At 36.4% G+C, this 14117-nt stretch overlaps 2 protein-coding genes, 1 long non-coding RNA gene and 1 other non-coding gene across 4 annotated transcripts; 3 read left to right on the top strand and 1 right to left on the bottom strand.

Moving 5' to 3' along the window:
- Positions 1-447: 447 nt before the first annotated feature.
- Positions 448-1216, top strand: LOC123956802 (guanylin-like). The gene is made up of 3 exons (XM_046029237.1): positions 448-522; positions 801-993; positions 1130-1216. Exons 1-3 carry the CDS (start codon positions 448-450, stop codon positions 1186-1188), a joined length of 327 nt encoding a protein of 108 aa, XP_045885193.1. The 3' UTR covers positions 1189-1216.
- A 6927-nt stretch (positions 1217-8143) lies between these two features.
- Positions 8144-10056, top strand: LOC123956605 (guanylin-like). The gene is made up of 3 exons (XM_046028908.1): positions 8144-8218; positions 8488-8674; positions 9986-10056. Exons 1-3 carry the CDS (start codon positions 8147-8149, stop codon positions 10054-10056), a joined length of 330 nt encoding a protein of 109 aa, XP_045884864.1. The 5' UTR covers positions 8144-8146.
- LOC123956606 lies at positions 8405-11991 on the bottom strand. Its single transcript, XR_006821582.1, has 2 exons — positions 11911-11991; positions 8405-8670 (listed from the first exon to the last, which is right to left on the bottom strand). It is a non-coding gene; the product is annotated as an uncharacterized LOC123956606 (long non-coding RNA).
- Positions 11981-12052, top strand: trnap-agg. The gene has a single exon. It is a non-coding gene; the product is annotated as a tRNA-Pro (tRNA).
- The last annotated feature ends 2065 nt before the right edge of the window (positions 12053-14117 follow it).

The following is a 14117-nucleotide window of genomic DNA, read 5'->3' on the forward strand; positions in this document are numbered from 1 at the left end:
TAAAAACATATTTGTATATTTTTTACTAATAGATTTTTTTCTAAATATGATATTATCCAGGTCTGTTAGGCGCTTCAGTATATAAAAAAAGTTTGCATATGAGTGAGTAACAGGACTTCCTAACAATGGGCTGGTTTGACTACATCGTCATCAATGAAGCAGATGGTAACTGTTTAACCCACCAGAGGTGTGACCAATTCTAATCATACAGGGGATGGGGTCAAGAGAAGGATTTATGAATTTCCCTTTGCAAAGCTGTAAAATCCTAGCGTTACTCATTAACCCGTGAGAAAAACTTTGCTCCCATTTGTAACACCTCTGGTCACATGACTGCCAGTGCATGTTTAAAAGGAGGTTTGTGGACGGAGGGAAAGCAGACACTGAGCTGAGCAACTGAGCATATCAACTACAAGAGACGATAAGGGAAAACTGCTGTCAACTGTCACCATGAAGGCCACACTCGCCGCCATCGCTGTCCTTGTACTGGCTCTCAGCTGCACCTCTGAGGCTGTGCAGGTTGAAGTAAGTGCATCACTTAACATTTCTATATGACTGATGTCTTCATGATGAGACTACCTTGGACTTCTTAGAAAAAGCAGTGGCTGTGTTTATCTAAAAGTAATGTAGGTTACAGTGCAGAAAAGGCACAACTTTAAACTTGCATTCTGTATTTTTGTAGATTACAAACCGTGCTGAAAGTGTGCAATCCTCTGCCATGTTACATTATTTGAACTAATGCTACATTAGAAACTTTGGTTAAGTTGCAGTTCTTGAATACCAACATCTGCCTTTTCTTTCAGGAAAATGGATTGTCTTTCTCACTGGAAGCCGTCAAGAGGCTTCATGAGCTGACAGAGAGCAGCCGTGCGGCAGGACAACAAAACCCACGACTCAGGGCAAGCATCATGTACCTCTGTGCCGACCCTATGCTCCCACAGGAGTTCCTGCCCCTCTGTAAGCAAAGAGGAGCATCTGCATCCCTTGCCAGACTAGGTGAGATCATTATGCATTGAACAGCCAGTATTTTTGATGAAGTTTTAAGTGAACATGTCAGGTCATGAATATTGAGGGTCACGGGATTCAACGGTGTAGCTGATGTTTGCCTTTCTGTTTCCTTTGTTTATTACAGCTTTGGTTCCCGTAGATGTCTGTGAGATTTGCGCCTTTGCTGCCTGCACCGGCTGCTAAACAACCCAAGCAACCCAGAAGCATCTTGCCCAGCTAAAGACTTGTGCTTTTTTCCTCCCACTGAAAACTATTTCAGAGAATTTCTAAGATGATGACTTTATGTTTCCTGAATACAGATTTTCTGGCCCTGGCCCATTAGCCAATTTATAAATGTTTAATTAGCTGTTAAACAAACACATTTAGACAAAAGCCCCTAAAAAAATTTGACAAACTGAGGTATGTTTTTTGCAAACTGTTACTTTGTGGCATATTTACTACATTATTGTTCTGCTGTTCGTTCTTTATCATATATTTTATTTTTGAAATTTACATTTGTTACATTTCTATCTCAAGCTTTTTTTTTACATATTTAAAAATTAAGTTTCTTTTTTTCCATTTGTATTTTTTTTTATCAACATTGTTTTGAATAAAAAGCCTTCACAGATGGATACTGTGTACATTGTACTCTTTCCTGCAAATTCAAACACTCTTACTTTTATTATTACTATATAATTTTACTATGCACAGATTGTTGTAATATAACTTCTATTCACACATCCTACAGACACAGAGCAACGTTAGCATTCATTTGGAGTCATGTATGTGGTCACCTGGCATATGTAAGTCAACATTTACTGGTCATTTAGCTCTGATTTAGTATAAACGTATAGTGTATAGGTGGTTTGTCAGAGCATGTTTGAAGAAATGGCTGCCTACAGGGTTAGTAAACATGCATACAAGATACATGAAATATGAAGTACATGATGTGCGGTATGTACGTTCAGCAGTACCAACAAGGTAAATTCTGGTTGTTTTTTGTTTGTCATTTTTGCTTTATAGAGAAAATAAAATCACTGCATTTGACTTTTCATTCTTTTTATTGTGTATCCAAAGAGACAAACAGTTACAGTGTTTTTAAATTTGAACAGTTTTAGGCATAAATTGATTTTATTAAATTCAATTTAATAAAGAGCTTTAGTATCTCTCTGCCAGATTTATATCTTGGCAATGTGGAGAAAGATTTAAAACAACATTGTACAGGGATAAAATTAAAGTAAATTGATAAAATAATGCAAAAGATGCCATAAAACATTTAGTGGTGGCTTGTCAAAAAGGGTTTTGTAGGGTTGTAGAATAAAAGCTGTTTTCCTCTCAGTTCTGAATTGTGAGGATGTTATATATCAACATGCTGCTGTTTCCACTCTGATGCTCATCTAGACTCCATTTACCACACTGCGCTCAGGTTCATTCCATGTGATAATTACAACACTCTCCACATACCATCCTCCATAGGCCTACAGTTGGTACTCACATCTGGTGCCATTTATCTACAAAGCTCTTTTTTGGAAAATGATCCCATATCCCATCAGTGAGTGGTTCATGCTCCAGCACATCTCCTGCCATTGCTTTCACTGAGCCTGTTTTTCAGTCAGTTTTCTGTTTGACTACTATTGTATTTTTCTACTAAACTGTTAAAAGTTGTTGCCATAACTACTACTACTACTACTTACGTACTTACTTGCTTGCTTACTTACTTACTTACTATATGGAACCATTACAAGCCATTAATACTCTAATGCATTTTAAAATAAACAATCATACACATGTATACACCCTAAAGACTCATGTTTCATGTTTTACAAATTTTTTCTAACATCTATTATTTATTAGGAATCTTTTAGTTTGTGAATGTTGTCATTGTTCATAATTTTTCCACAATTTCTGAACTACTTATCCTTACCATAGAATTTTAAAACTCTTTGATGCCGTTGTTTTACTTGAAATATGTCACATAACAGGATTACTCAGGCTCCACCCTTCTTGCTGCATACATGACAAGTTAGAAATGTCTTCATTTGCAAAAACATACAGTATATCTCAGTTGATATTTATTGTCCTAAATCCTGTTTTTTTATTCTGCAGTAAGAGTTGGATTGTAAGATATCTCTCTTTTTTATTGTGCACTCCAGGGAATATCAATCAAACTGGTGTTGGTTTATTTAATGTGAGAATGGTGTTTGTATTTCAATCTGCTTTCAAAATGCAAAGGTATATCTCCAAGTATCAGCTAGGTTCAAATTATATTTCACATCCATAAAAACAAATTCTAAAACTTGTTTCTGCTTGTTTCAATTATTTCACTGTCTTGTGTGCCATAAGCCTCACTGGACCTTTCCATTAACAATTGTGAATTGGATTTCTGCCCGGTACATCCTTTACAGTTTTCTTGATTGCTAAGACATGTTTAATGAAACTGGGATCCACTTGATCTTTGTCATCACCTTCTTAGCATAACAGAAGTCTTCTCTTGCAAACGTGTTAACACTTGCTTCACACATTTTTCACACTGAGAATCTTCACAGATATTTTTCACACCCTTTTTCCAAACAGTTAACACATATCTCGTAGAGCCCAAACTCTACTGGATTAACAGTTTTGAACAAAAGGAAAACATCTATTTACAGCTGATAGAAAATACTTGCATAGTTATAAATCTCTAATGCACCTGTGTGAAACTACTTTGCACAACTCTTCCATCAACAACTCTATCCATTATGTGTATCTATTTGCAAACATGGATCAAAGAGGCCAAAGACCATATTAAGGGCTATGGCAGACGGGCCCAAGGAAGAGGAGTTTGAATGTTTGGTGGAGAAGTATGGCTTGTCCTTTAGCAATGTGGCATCTATTGCCAGACTTTTTCAGGAATAGGTAAGTCACAACGTTACTGTTTTCCACTGTGTATTTCAGATTTACATGTAATTGTCTTACTTATTAGTATTACTTGTAATTTTTTGAATACTGCTTCTTCCTTCCATAACACCTTCCTTTTTAATATTTGCCTCCCTCATTCTAATACGTTCAAATTCCATGTTATACCACTCATTGTCTGGGAGAAATAATGTTGAACAGAAATTGCTTTGGGGTCATGAATCTTTTTCAATGTGATTTTTCGAAGTTAAGAGTACATGAACTTAAACCTTCACTAGCCGTGTTTCCATCAACGTTTTTTAAGCGTATTTTGAAGTATTGCATTGATGGAAACGGCAAAAAAAACCCTTAATTTTGCAAAAAAGTTTTTATGCTCGGTTGAGGTGGTTTTTGCCTTTGTCGAAATAGAGTTAATGCACTAAATTAGCAAACTTGTAACTCACGTCTGATCAGATGTTTCCACTGTTGGCGTCTTGCCAGATATTCCCATAATGTACATGGCTGGTAGCAACTTGCCCACTTGAAACACATTCCTGAGGACCAATGGCCAAAGATCAATGGCCCTCAGTTCCATGCAACTGATTTTGTTTCTGGTTTGGAACCCATACGTCTTGTGTAACGTCAACTAGTGTTGTAGTACTCGAGACCGGTCTTGGTCTTTAGACCGGTCTTAAGACCACATATTGATGCTCTTGGTCTTGTCTCGGTCTCGACCGCATTTGTACTCGGTCTTGTCTCGGTCTCGGACATTGAGGACTCTGAGGATTTTATTTCAAGACCAGTCAAGACCATAACTTTGGGAATATCAATAAATTGCTTTTGCATTGTCTGATTTGTTAACATTCTAACTTTGAATGGAAGTAAAACATATTGCTTCAAATCCAACTAATAACCCTAATTACTGACTCACCCCTCCCTGCGATGCTTACGTTGATTTTAGCTCTTAGTGTTTGTATGTGGTTGTTTTAATGGGAATGTGGATCTTTCAGATCAATTTGTGAAGTACCTATGATCTCGTTCCACATTTTATTGCGTGCCGTGCTGGTCTTGGTCTTGACTCGGTCTCACCCTCCCTCTGTCTTGGTCTTGACTGCTCTCAGCCCCTAAAAGTCTTGGTCTCTTGGTCTCTTGGTCGCTTGGTCTCGGTTTGGGCGGTCTTGACTACAACACTAACGTCAACTTCTGACGTACCTGGTTTGGTTTGCTCCATATCAGCTGAGGGAAACACACCCATTTCGCTTTTACTTTTTTTACTCTTTTTTGCAACATTTCAAAAGTCTGCTTAAAATTCGCATGACAAAGAGATTGGAAACATGGCTACTGTGATTATGTTTTCCTGGACCACCATACTCTAACCAGTTACTGTAAGAGTTATGTAATACATGCCGCATTCAATGAAAATCAGTGAACTATACTCGTCCAGTACTTCATAGTTGTTCATTAACAGACATTTTGTCTTGGTGTGTGTGTGTGTGTGTGTGTGTATCTGAATATTGTTCTTTTTTTTTTTTCTTTTTCTTTTTCTTTTTTTACAATACATTGGTTAAATTGTTATTAACAGTTTTTCTCGGTTTCTCAGTTTTTGTTTTAACACATTTGTCCACTCTGACTTCACATTTTCAAAACAGTTCACACACAGGCCTAAATCAAAATTTGCTGGCTAAAATGACACATTCTGTCAACACTCACATAAAATAAAAAAATATGCAACAAAATCAAATATTTCCATCAAGCACCACAACTTGTGGTCAAATTATTATATTCTGTCAATCAATCATTACACAATGGACAACAACAAACAAAATACAGCTATCAATATGACCCAGTTCAACCTTAACTTGTGCTATATCCCTGTGCCATTTGTTGATACTTTACATAGTTATAGTACATGCCAAAAAGGCCAGCAAGCATATCACAGCATGAATTTTTTTCTCTTTTATTAGAGATAACCAACCCTGCTGCACACTTCCACTTTTTACACTTTTTTTAGATGCCCTGTTGAAACACTGTAATTCTAGGAGATTCAAAAAGCATGTCAAAATTGACATTATGATTATATGATTATACATCTGCATTACTGTAGACACAGTTTGTTCTGCCAACAGGGTATAACAATAAAGGTGAAATACACAGTGGAAAGCAGTAATGTTGTGACTTACCTATTTTCCTTCTGAAAAGTCTGACAATAGATGCCACATTGCTAAAGGACAAGCCATGATTGATGGCATGGTCAATACTATAAATGTTACCTGAATTTTATCAGAATCAGCTTTTATTGCCAGGCATGTGTACACATACAAGGAATTTGACTCTGGATTGTACAATGCTCACAATGCGCTTACTTATACAATAATACAATAATAAAATCAGACACAAGCTACAGTATAGAGAACACATATATACACACTATCAACAAAAACAATATAGACAGATTGAGACAATAGTGCAATGAGCAGAGTGTAAAGTATGCAGGAGTAAATTATTATTACCATTATTATTATTATTATTATTATTATTATTATGTACATGTTGGAGGTGGATGAGATATACAGGTGCACATACACATACAGGCATACATGTACACAGTGCAAAGGATGCTGGAATAAATAAGTATTATGTGCAGGCATTATGTACTTGAGGTAGGTGGATTTGGTATATGAATATGGATATGAACAGTATGAACAGCTCTGAAATAGAGAACGAGAGAATGATGAATAAATAATTGTGTGTTAACCGTTTTGAAACTTGAGCTCTATTTTCCCTTCTTAATGCTACTCCTACACCACCCCTTCTATTGTCTATACCACATCTTTTATAGCTAGATAAGGACTGATTGCTGATTGAAGAACTGTGAAAAGGAGTTTCACACCTGTGCATTAGAGATTTATTATTATGCAAGTATTGTCTATCTGCTGTAAATAGATTTGTTTCTTTTGTTCAACACAGTTCAACAGATAGAGTTAGGGATCTTTCTATGAGATCTGTGTTAACTGTTGTGAAAAAGGATGTGAAAAATGTGTGAAACATATGAAAAAGTGAATCCCAGTTTCATTAAATGTGTCTTGGCAATCAAGAAAAACTGTAAGAGTTATATAATACATACAGTATTCAATGAAAATCAATGAACAACAATGTTCATTTATGTAACGTTATAGTTTTTAATTAACAGCTATTTTATGTTTATTTTATGTTTTTATTTTTTCATTTTGTTTTTACAATACCTTGACGGTGGTTATTTAAATCAGTAGACTAGGGAGCCAGGTCTCTAATAGTGATGACTATTTGAAAGTTAAAGGTAAGTTCTAGGTTCATACTTATATTTTGGTGGTCTACAAGTAAATGTTTGCATGCATCCCCCATCCTCAGTCTGAAATGATCCATTTTATCTCCTGCCTCTTTATCGACAGGTTGGCTCAAAAAACGACAGAAAGTCTGCCTCAAAGTTACAAAAAAAAAATAAACATGAAAGGTGAAGCCTCGATTAAAAACCCGCCAAAACAAGTCGATTTTGTGACTTTGCTGAGAGTTATGAAACAATGTCTCGGAGTTCACACAGTCAGGCTACAATTCATTGCTGCTGGAGGAGCTGCAGACAGTGACTCTCAATGAAGACTCACATCTGTTTAGGAATCAGCTTCTCCTCCTCACTGGCAAGTTGACGTAAGAATCTAACTTCTTATTTAACTCACTTAAAATTCTGTATTTTGAGTTGACATGATTCATAACTGTTACAGTAAAGCATTTCAAGTTTATGAGAAAATAAACTTTTGCACTAAGGTACATCTTACTGACTGTGGAACCAAACAAAAAAGTTGACATTTGCATCTGGAAAACGTCATCATTTGCAAATATCACAGCTGTTCAAACAAGTGACCTATATGGATCAGCTCTGTGGCTGCTTTCTTATCAGACAGCTCTGTGACGAATATCTGTGGGAGGGAAACAAGGCATGAGATTTATTAGGGTGCAGTGAGGCATCAAATGCGTTCAAATGAACCCAAAGTAAATAATAAAATATCGTGCTGACGGAGGAAACAACAGAGATAGAGGTTATAAACAAATTTAGTGGTTATAAACTAAAAAAGAGGATCCAATGCGCTTACAGTAGGCTAGCCAGAGTCCCCCTACCTTTACTCCCCTCACAGTTTTCTTTGTTAATAAATCACTCACTAATCTGTTCAGACACCTTATAAGAGGCCGAGCAGATATACAGTTACCACAGAAGAAACTCTCCTCTAAACTGAGAAGCATCTTGCATCATCTGAAAATGAGAGTCATCAGTGTTGCCCTGGTTTTGATGGTCTGTGTGTGCATGGGAGCTGCAGTTGTGCAAGTTAGGGTGAGTATCACTTTTTTTCAATCAGGCTATTTGGTTTGTCTTTTTCTTTTGACTCTTTTTTTTTATTATTCTAAATGCATCTAGTAGTAGCTGACACCAAGGAGCCACGACTAAAGTGGCTATCTAGATCATTTCAGCCCCTGTGCCTATTTATCATTCCCATTACAAGCATGCATTCATTCTCAATTCATTCCACCTGCACTTGGAAGATTTTAATTGTGCCAGATTTGTGTCATCCCTTGAAGTTCTTCTTGTTCCCTCCCCTCCAGGTTGGAGACAGGAGCTTCCCCTTGGAGACGGTGAAGCAGCTGAAGGAGCTGATGGATGTAGACCAGAGCGTTAGCCCTCGCCTCGCTGAGACAAGCGTTGTAGCCGTTTGCGCCAACCCTCTCCTGCCGCAGATCTTTCATCCTGTGTGCCAAGGGAAGGGAGCAGGCATCGTTTTCTCAGAACTAGGTAAGACAGAGCAAAGGAGGTACAAACAAATAACAAATACCGAAATAATAGACATAAAATATAGCATCATATTAGAGTGAGTTCCTCTCGAGTCTCCTTCTAATCTATATATGAAGGAATGACTCTTATGTGAAAATACTATTCATCTCTAAACAGCACAGTGCAGAGGGCACGCTATCTTCAAGCATTCAAAATTAAAGTGCAGCGCTGGCATTATTTAATATTCTTGTTATTGTCAACCAGGGGTTTGATGATATCAGCATGACAGAGTGTGAGGGTGAAATTAGCATTGAAGATTTGTGTAGCAGCATTTTGGGTAACCGTTAAAAACAATTAACGCAACATTTCAAAATGCACCTTCTTTGTTTCGACTGTCAGTCGAATAAAAAACTACTTTTCCAGTCATATATTTCATCATTGAAAATTTCTGAAAATTTCTTTACAAAAAGTTCAAAAATATATTGCTTTTTAAAAAGGGCTAAATTAGTCACTGTAGTTTTTTATGAAACATTACTCAAACAAGAGTAAATTGTACATTTTTTGAGGACTATTTTCTGCTGTGGATTAATACACATTTGTTGCAAATATTTATTCATTTCATTAAATGAAGGAATATGTCACCTAGCTCATTTGGCTTTGGCTACACCTACAATTTTGTTGGTTTTGGACTTTTAATGGGATTTGTTGATAATAATAAATAATAAATTAATTAGACTAATAAAATTAGCCTACCAGCACCTCTAAAGCTTGCTAATCAATTAGTTATATCTCACTTATTTAATCTGTACAAGGATCCATACAAATATGAGAGTCAGATCAATCTTCTTGATAACCAATCTGCTCAACACCTACTTGTTCATTGAGCATCAATGTCAATATTTGGCAATTCATACAGGAAATCAATACACAGGCTCTCAGAGAGGCTGTTTAATCCACAGTTTCATTACTCAGGCACGCGCTCTCTCTAAGACTTGAGATTAAAGACACTGACAACAGACGCAGGCTCACAAGAGTTCACTGTTTACACATTGTATTATGCACATCCTGCAACTTCCGCACCATAAAGTGGCTCTGGAATGATAATGCCAGACAAGAAGCCTGTGAAAAGCTGTGCAAATAGTCTTTGGGGACCATTAAAGCTCATTAGGCATAGACACCACCCTTGTTGCTTTACTGAGACGGATACGGATCCCATTCTCAATATTAGCAGTATTTCATAAAACTGAAAAGCTGGCCCTTTGGGTGGTGCAAAAACATCTTTTAGGTCAGATAAATATTTATGTTTCTCTTTTTCCCCTTTGTGCTTTCCAGGGTATATCATGGCATCCCTGGATCCTTGTGAAATATGTGCCAACCCCTCCTGCTATGGGTGTCTGAACTAAGGCTGCCATCTGCCTGACACAAACATATCCACTGAAAGCCTCTGGGGGCGTCATCCTCCATAGTTCTTTTACATTTCTATGTATAAGGCATCCATGGACATCGACAAAAACATCCTGTCACCCAGCAACAACGTCAAACGGGTTTCAAGGCTCAGTGGTCAAAGCACTGGATTTTTATAGATATATAAAAAACACCGAGTCATTCACCATTTTTGTTTGTGTTTAACTTTTGTTAGATGCTGTTCATACATACATAGTCCCTTGTCAGTAAAGACAGACTTTCTGCAGTGTCTGAATATTACTTTGTTGTCTTCAACTTTTAATTTATTGAGTCTGATGCAGCTTCTTGGAAATAAAAATATGTATTCTTTGCATCCTTGAAAGCAGTTTTTACCTTTTGTTTCAAGAATATAGTAATGCACACACTCTGTATCTTACCATAAGACACAATCACACACACACACACGCACACACACACACAAATGCACACACACACACACACACACACACACACACACACACAGTAGTGTTTCCATCACTTCAAAGGACATTACATTGACTTACATTGATTTGCTGGAGACTTACCCTTAACTGTAACCATTACATCTGCCTCTAGAAAGGCAAGTCCCCACAATGTGACTGTGTAAACAGATTTATGTCCCCATTACATGAGTAATACATGGCTACACACATGCACACTCATAAAGTGAGTTATCTTTTTAAAAGCTGAATGAAAAAAAATGAAGGGACATAATGGTGAGTCAACAACAACAATGGTGAATAAGGCAACACTAAAGTAATGAGAGTGCAAATTGTCACTATTTAAATCAAAGATAGTCTCTTTAGAAGATGAATCACTCAGTTTCATATGGTTCACATACCGGCTGCAAAGCTGATAACTTGTGATAATTTGTGTGTCCACTCTCCTACTATGGTTCAGAGATCTGTCTTTATTTGTTCAGATTCTTCTCATCAGATCTTCTCACACATGTGTACAGCAATCTAAAATTCTAATCTAAAATTTCATCTTACTGGATATAGCCAACTAGAGCAGCTAATTTGTGTCAGCAGCAATCAGGGATGTGCATTGCTGACATCAGACATCAATGTGACATCATGTGCTACACAGCTATCAGATGTCACACATGATCATCAGTCATTGAGGGAACTGCCATTTACTATGTAAAGCTGCTCTACTCTCTGCATTGCGTTTAAATTGCATTCGCTGATCGATAAACCCTGCAATAATGTGAGTTTAATGGATCAGTTATTGGACTGGTCTAATGAAGGTGATCAACCTCAACAAACACGGTGTGTCCAATCTTTGATGGCTGATGTGCGTTTCCCTTCCTAAAGTATTTTCACAGTGTGGTAAAGCCACTTTTACTTAAGTAAAGGCTCTGAAAAATTCTTTCACCACTGCACTTTTCCTCTATCAAAGTAAGGTTTCTCTGTAGTGAATTAATTAAGTTCACAGCCAAGGAAAGCAAACAGAATCAGAGGGAAATGGTCAGATAATGTAGAAATGAAAATAGACAGATACATTTGAATACAGTAGCTAAAACAAATGACAAAATAGATTAAACACAATAAAAATCAAAGTGGTGAAACATTTGTAGGCTATTAAAAGGCTATTTAACGAAGACGGATGTAGCAGGGAGTGAGACCTCTCGCCTCTGCTTCCCCTTGACAACGTCTGATGACCTCTGGCGGTTGTATAGTGACCTAACAACAATGTGTCAATTTTAAAATAACACTTGTGACTATTCCAGCGAACATTATACACAGTTACAGATCTCACAAACAGACATGTTTCCCACTCTGTATATATAAATAATATGTACTCGACCTTACGGTAAGACCAGTCCATGAAATCTTTGTCATCGCGTCTTTGGTGTTTTAAACTGATTTGAGTAAGACACGTGGCTCGTTGGTCTAGGGGTATGATTCTCGCTTAGGGTGCGAGAGGTCCCGGGTTCAAATCCCGGACGAGCCCTTACTTTTAAAGTTTTCCAGAAAGACAAATATGCACATATTTTAGCAGTAACTCTCAGTCCACGAATGTGTAGTGCCAAAACATACAGAACATATACAAAAACATAAAAAAATGGTGACATAGTTAAGTATACAGGTAAATTAATTAGTTGTCCCATATTTCACAGCTTTAAGTTTGCTCTAGATTTTGCTGTATCATACAGAATACAGCCTACTGTAGCCTATTAGGTTGTTCCAGCCCTTCATTGAAGCAATATCTATTTGTTTTAAGAGAGCTTCTCAAAAGTGTGGATGTTTGTTTTTTCTGACTGTTTATAAACTAAATTTTTAAGCATCATATCGGGAAAAATAGCAGAGGTGGAAAGTAACGAATTACAATTACTGACGTCACTGTAATTGAGTAGGTTTTTGTGTACTTGACTTTTTGAAGTAGATTTTTAAATCTGTAATTTTACTTTTACTTAAGTATGTTTTGTTTAAAGTAGTAGCCTACCTTGCTACAATGCAGCTGCATAATAGTGTCAAAATCGGTAAATTTATGCCAATCAGAGTTACATTTACAATTAGGCTACAGATTTTAACCATCTCTCCTCAGTGAACTCCTTGGCTGCGGTCTGAGAGCATTTTCTCAAACCTATGTAGTAGCCTATGAAGATTTATGCTTATGGATTTAGCCCTACCATGTTTTTAAGGAGTCTGTTCACACTAATATAAAAAGGTTAATTTGGGAAAGTTAAAAATATTAAACAGTAATATGGCAATTGAAAGTCCGGTCCCCACAGTGTCTGCTTAGAACAAATGTAGTTGAGGACCCCTGATATAGAGGTTTGTTAAATAATAGCCTACTTTCATTGGTGGTTAAAAGTATGTTTTTATAGTTTAGTATGCCTTGCTCCAAACAGCCAAAAAGACATTGGTGCATGACAGTGTTGGTTGGCATTAGTAACCTGCTGGTAACTAGTTATTTATTGAACTAACACTTATGAAATCCCATTAAAATGACCACTTGTTTGAATGTAAATAGGGATTTGACTTAATATAGAGTCCAGTGTTTCCCGTTTTCCCAGTCCAGTTTGGCCCGCCAGAGTTTAATCTGTTCTGCCAGTTTCCTAATGAAGCGAAAACATTCTCAAACTTCTCATTATGACATTAAATGTCATTGTTTTTTGCCATTGATTTGGCAAAATATCTGTCAAACTAACTAAAATTGAAAGCGCCATATGGCTTTGTTCCCTTATCAAATCACAAAAGACTTTATTTAATAAGTATAACAAGTATAAATAAGATATTAAATCAATATAAATAACTTATTTAAGGAGGTTAAAAAAGTAACTAATAAGTAGGCCTAACTTTTACTCTGAGTAAATTTTAAATGAGCTACTCTTTACTTTTACTTGAGTAGATTTTTATAACAGTAACTTTACTTAAAAAAAGTTCATCAAAGTAATCGTACTTTTACTACAAGTAGAATATTTTTGTAATCTTTCCGCCTCTGAAAAAGAGTCAACAGATCAATCACTAATGAAAGTAATCGTTAGTTGCAGCCTTGCTCTAAATGCCGATGTGGAAAGTAAATAAGTTAGTCATAAGTATTTCCGTTCCTCATGTAGGCTACTTCGCTACAGTTTAGAGGTAGGTCACTTGTAGGATAGCCTATTAAGCTATTGTCATACATATCAGAAGGAAATATTGTACTTTTTACATTTACTTGACAGTTATACTTTGCAGATTAAGATTTTTTAAATAAAAAAACATTTACTCAGCCTTTATAATGTGATGTATTATCATGATTTGTATTAACCAGCACTATATAAAGTAGTCCACAAAAAAAAAATCTCCCATAAACCCTTGATAATAATAATGATATGATTTAATGATAATTTTACATACATAATAATATAACACTGTGAGAGGGGTCATTCTTCCAAAATGAGTACCTTTACTTTGAATGCCTACATTTGTCTAGTGACGCTTCAGTCCTTCTCAGTGTGCTCATTCCTCTCAATACACACCAGAGGGCGCAATTTACTAAACTATATTAACTTCATTCTGCAGACCTCAGAGCA

This window comes from Micropterus dolomieu, linkage group LG18 (assembly GCF_021292245.1).
Source record: "Micropterus dolomieu isolate WLL.071019.BEF.003 ecotype Adirondacks linkage group LG18, ASM2129224v1, whole genome shotgun sequence".
NCBI classification, from domain to species: domain Eukaryota; kingdom Metazoa; phylum Chordata; class Actinopteri; order Centrarchiformes; family Centrarchidae; genus Micropterus; species Micropterus dolomieu.

Excerpts from the sequence above, each read along its gene's own strand:
- LOC123956605 (XM_046028908.1), top strand. The coding sequence starts at position 8,147 with ATGAGAGTCATCAGTGTTGCCCTGGTTTTGATGGTCTGTGTGTGCATG. Across the intron at positions 8,219-8,487 it reads CTGCAGTTGTGCAAGTTAGG|GTTGGAGACAGGAGCTTCCC; the intron begins GTGAGTATCACT and ends CCTCCCCTCCAG. Across the intron at positions 8,675-9,985 it reads CATCGTTTTCTCAGAACTAG|GGTATATCATGGCATCCCTG; the intron begins GTAAGACAGAGC and ends TGTGCTTTCCAG.
- LOC123956802 (XM_046029237.1), top strand. The coding sequence starts at position 448 with ATGAAGGCCACACTCGCCGCCATCGCTGTCCTTGTACTGGCTCTCAGC. Across the intron at positions 523-800 it reads CTGAGGCTGTGCAGGTTGAA|GAAAATGGATTGTCTTTCTC; the intron begins GTAAGTGCATCA and ends CTTTTCTTTCAG. Across the intron at positions 994-1,129 it reads TGCATCCCTTGCCAGACTAG|CTTTGGTTCCCGTAGATGTC; the intron begins GTGAGATCATTA and ends TGTTTATTACAG.